General features: G+C 62.1%; 1 protein-coding gene across 2 annotated transcripts in view; it reads right to left on the bottom strand.

Moving 5' to 3' along the window:
* lgals3b (lectin, galactoside binding soluble 3b) overlaps positions 1-5,000 on the bottom strand; it is a 9,402-nt gene that overhangs the window by 278 nt on the left and 4,124 nt on the right. Inside the window, exons 3-7 of one of the 2 annotated variants that reach the window (XM_083924240.1) lie at positions 2,672-2,918; positions 2,493-2,629; positions 2,333-2,421; positions 233-401; positions 1-104 (exon numbers count right to left, since the gene is read on the bottom strand). The exon at positions 1-104 is cut by the window's left edge and continues 278 nt beyond it. In XM_083924240.1, the coding sequence (XP_083780366.1) occupies positions 1-104; positions 233-401; positions 2,333-2,421; positions 2,493-2,629; positions 2,672-2,918 (746 nt within the window). Of the gene's footprint in view, positions 105-232; positions 402-2,332; positions 2,422-2,492; positions 2,919-5,000 lie in introns of both variants that reach the window. The other variant, XM_083924239.1, reaches the window with a different exon arrangement.

The raw sequence follows: 5,000 nt of genomic DNA, 5'->3' as shown, positions 1-5,000 counted from the left end.
AGGCCGGTGATGGACTTGAGGTTGGTGACGCGGTGATGATACGACAGCAGGTGAGAGTTATTCACCGCCACTCTGAACTCTCTGCTGGTGCACATGATCTTCATCTGCAGCGACACACACACACACACACACACACACACACACACACACACACACACAAACACACACATTAACACAAGCTGGATCTCATGACCCCCCAAAAATGACTGAAGCTCCAGGAGGAGACGGTGACCTCGAACGGCTGCCCCGCCTGGAAGGGGAAGTGCTGCAGCTCCCGCTCCTCCGTGCCCCACTTGTCCCGGATGCGGCTGTTCCTCACCACCACCTTCCTGCCGCTCTCGTTGAAGCGAGGGTTGATGTGTAACGCCAGGTCGTGATCCGTCCCCAAGTCCACCGCGAACCTGAAACCACGGGAGACAAGCACGGGTCAGCTGAGTCCACCACAGTCTCACCACCACAGTCAGCTGAGTCCACCACAGTCTCATTCATTCATCCGTTCATCATTAATTAAAGTATGTGACCGTTCATACGTGCCCCCCCCCCCCCTCTCCATCCTGTGGCCCCTCCCCTCTCCATCCTGGGGGCCCACCACTCACAGGAGGACCCTCTGGGGTCGGGGCGCTGCTGCACGGGGGGCAGTGAGGGTGAGGGGCCTGGAGGGTCCAGACCCGGGCAGCAGAGGCTCTGGGGACGTGGAGCGTCTCCTCTCTGTGGGGGAAGGAGCCGGAGCTTGTGAGGGAGGTGGAGCTCCCAGTTAGATCTGGGGGGGCTCACCTCCACACACAGTCTGGATCTGGACCCGTGCTCCTGGATAGGGGCTGGACCCTGGTCTTCTCTGGAGGGGCCCAGGGTGTGAGGGGCCGGGCGGGTGTGGGGAGACTCTCAAACCCCCGGCTGAGCGCCGCGGTGTTGGAGTTGACCCCGGTGGACCAGAGGGTGGCCTCCTTACGCCTGCGGGTGGTGGTGGGGGGGGGCTCTGACTGTTGTTGGTGCAGATGCAGCGAACAGCAGTTCAGAGTCTGGGGCCTTCTTGGAGCCCTGAATGGAGTCCTGCATGGGGCTCCAGTAGGGGACTCCAGAGTCCTGCTGGGAGACTTCAACGCCCACGTGGGCAACGATGGAGACACCTGGAGAGGCTGATTGGGAGGAACGGCCTCCCTGATCTAAACCCCAGCGTCCCTGTGGAGGTTGGGGGCATCGAACCGGAGCGGGCGATGTTCAAAGCTTCCACTGCTGAAGCTGCAGCGGTGAGCTGTGGCCTCAAGGTCTCAGGTGCCTCAAGGGGCGGGGACCCTGGACCACCGTGGTGGACCCCGGGGGTCAGGGGTCCCCCTGAAGAAGGAGGCCTTCAGGATCTGGTCTCCCAGAAGACTCCGGAGGTGGTTCTGAGGTCCCCACAGGTCTGAAGGGCTGCAGCCTCTGCTGGGTCAGAGGCAAAGCAGCGGGTGTGGGAGGAGTTCACACAAGTCCTGGAGAAGGACTTTGGGGGGCACCGAGGTGCTTCTGGACCACCATTCAGCACCTCAGGAGGGGGACACGGGGAACCGTCCAAGCTGTTCACAGTAAGGACGGGACGCTGGTGCCCTCAGCTGATGAGGTCATGGGGCGGTGGAAGGACTCTGAGGAAGTCCTGAATGGGCCCAACACGCCCTCTTTTGTAGAGGCAGTGAGTCGGAGTGGTTCCCGGTGGGGGTCGGCCTCCTCCAGGGGGGCACTCTGTCACCAATCCTGTTTGTGGTCCCTGACCCACGACGCCATCAGGCATCGTGGGTCAGGGACCTTCAGCTCTCACTGGATCGGTTCACAGCCGAGTGTGAAACGGCCGGGATGAGGATCAGCACCTCTGAATCTGAGGCCGTGGCTCTCAGCAGGAAACCGCTGGATTGTTCCTCCGGGTCTGGAACGAGTCCTGACCCCAAGTGAAGGACTTCAAGGACCTCGGGATCTTGCAGTCGCTCTCCCGCACTGAACTGTGTTTCCTCAGGAGGGGGTCTGGAGTCTCCCTTAGAGAGAGGGGGAGAAGTTCAGCATCCGTGAGGAACTCGGAGTAGAGCCGCTGCTCCTTTGTGTTGAAAGGAGCCAGTTGAGGTGGTTCAGGATCATCTGGTCTGGATGAACCCTGGGCGCCTCCCTAGGGAGGTGTTCCAGGCACGTCCAGCTGGGAGGAGGCCTCGGGGAAGACCCAGGACCAGGTGCAGAGATTAGATCTCCACACTGGCCTGGGAACGCCTCAGGACCCCCAGTTAGAGCTGGTTAATGTGGCCCGGGAAAGGGAAGTTTGGGGTCCCCGGTCGTTTCATCATTGATTACACGTTGATGCGTTCATGCTCACTTGTTGGCGTTGGGTTTGACGTTTCCCGCGATGGTGATCAGCAGTTTGTCGTGAACTCCACCAGGAAGTTTCTGTTTGTACGGAACCACCTGTCAACAAGAAACAGCTGTTAACTCCATCCCTCTGTTCATCCCTCTGTTCATCCATCCATCTGTCTTACCAGGTTCTGTTGTGGGGCAGGTCCATGTCCAGGACCTGGTCCATACCCAGGTCCAGGCCCAGGTGCAGGGGGTTGTGGGGAGGGGGACGGCCAGCCGGGCTGACTGGGCTGGCTGGGCCAGGCGCCTCCACCTCCACCTGGTTGACCTCCAGGACCTCCAGGCCAGGTGGGGTTAGTACCTGGCTGACCTCCAGGACCTCCAGGCCAGGTGGGGTTAGCACCTGGTTGACCTCCAGGACCTCCAGGCCAGGTGGGGTTAGTACCTGGTTGACCTCCAGGACCTCCAGGCCAGGTGGGGTTAGCACCTGGCTGACCTCCAGGACCTCCAGGCCAGGTGGGGTTGGTGGGTTGTCCGGGCCAGGGTCCGCCCCCTCCTGATTGGTTGTTGCCACCTCCAGAGGGCCAACCACCGAGAGCGTCTTCCAGCTGCAGAGAGAAAGAAGAGATACAGGACAAGTTCTTCCAACGTCCACCAGAGGGACGGTTAAGTTTAGACCACTAAAGGTGACGGTTAAGTTTAAACGTCACCCTTGACTCAGTCTGCCCCTCATATCTAACCCCACCCTCTCACCCTCTCACCCTCTCACCCTCTCACCCTCTCACCCTCTCCCCCTCTCACCCTCTCACCCTCTCCCCCTCTCCCCCTCTCACCCTCTCACCCTCTCACCCTCTCACCCTCTCCCCCTCTCACCCTCTCACCCTCTCCCCCTCTCCCCCTCTCACCCTCTCACCCTCTCACCCTCTCACCCTCTCCCCCTCTCACCCTCTCCCCCTCTCCCCCTCTCACCCTCTCCCCCTCTCACCCTCTCACCCTCTCCCCCTCTCCCCCTCTCACCCTCTCACCCTCTCACCCTGTCACCCTCTCACCCTCTCACCCTCTCCCCCTCTCACCCTCTCACCCTCTCACCCTCTCACCCTCTCCCCCTCTCCCCCTCTCACCCTCTCACCCTCTCACCCTGTCACCCTCTCACCCTCTCACCCTCTCCCCCTCTCACCCTCTCACCCTCTCACCCTCTCACCCTCTCCCCCTCTCACCCTCTCCCCCTCTCACCCTCTCACCCTCTCCCCCTCTCCCCCTCTCACCCTCTCACCCTCTCACCCTGTCACCCTCTCACCCTCTCACCCTCTCCCCCTCTCACCCTCTCACCCTCTCACCCTCTCACCCTCTCACCCTCTCACCCTCTCCCCCTCTCACCCTCTCACCCTCTCACCCTCTCACCCTCTCACCCTCTCACTCTATCCCAGCTCATATCCTCTTCCTCCCCCAGGACTTGGCCCCTTCTTCCCCTGACGACTGTGCCATCATGATCACCTCCATTGCCCCCCCCCCCCCACACACCCCGGTACACCCCGGAACCCGCCCCATGAAACAGACCGGCCGTCAACTGGAACGACTCTACAGGCGAACCCATCTCACCGTCCACGCCGGAGCGACCGACAACACATGAGGGGCCGGGCTACCGTGACGCTCTCGGAGCAGCTAACCCCTCATCAGCAGCTCCAACCGGGACCCCAACCGGCATCCTGTTCCCCACCGTCAACAAACGTCTCCGTCCACCGGACCTCTGTCCACCGGACCTCCATCCACCGGACCTCTGTCCACCGTCCTCCCTGACCTCTCTAACTCTTTCCTCCCTGACTGCCGCCGTCACTAACTCCTCCACCCCAACCACTTCTGCCCCCACCCTGCCCCTCCCTTCTCCCCCGTTGACTCCTCCGACATCCTGGACACCATCCCTGCATCAAAGACTGCCTCCTGCTCTCTTGACCCCCAACAACCCCAACCGAGGCTTGGAGGACAGGGAGGTCCTCACCCCCCCCCCCCATCTCACCCCCCTCTTCATTCAGTCTCGATCCTTTGGTCAAGTTCACCCCTTCCTCAGAAAGCCCACCTCTCCCACTACCACCCCGTTTCCAACCCACCATCTCCGAACCTCTGGAACACACTGTTGCTGTCCACCTCCGGTCCGATGACCTCTACGAACCCTCCGGTCCGATGACGTCTACGAACCCTCCGGTCCGATGACCTCTACGAACCCTCCGGTCCGATGACCTCTACGAACCCTCCGGTCCGATGACGTCTACGAACCCTCCGGTCCGGCCCCCGCCCGCTCCACAGCACAGAAGCGACCCTGGTCTAAGTCATTAACCATCTCCTCACCTCTGCAGACGCCGTCCTGCTTCCTCTCAACCTCAGCGCAGCCTCTGACCCCATCCACCCGTCCACCCGTCCACCCGTCCACCCGTCCACCCGTCAACCCGTCAACCCGTCCACCCGTCCACCCGTCCACCCGTCCACCCGTCAACCCGTCAACCCGTCCACCCGTCAACCCGTCAACCCGTCCACCCGTCCACCCGTCCACCCGTCCGCCCGTCCGTCCGTCCACCCGTCCACATGTCCGCCCTCCTTCAAAGGCGACGACAGGGTGTTGAGGGCGCTGAGGCGTTGAGGGGGTCCCTCAGGGTTCAAACCTCGGCCCCCTTGGGGCACACTAAACCTCCACCGCT

This window comes from Echiichthys vipera (assembly GCF_963691815.1).
Source record: "Echiichthys vipera genome assembly, chromosome: 12".
NCBI classification, from domain to species: domain Eukaryota; kingdom Metazoa; phylum Chordata; class Actinopteri; order Perciformes; family Trachinidae; genus Echiichthys; species Echiichthys vipera.
The sequence above is the reverse complement of the archived record's forward strand: the minus strand, read 5'-3'. Positions and strand labels throughout refer to the sequence as shown.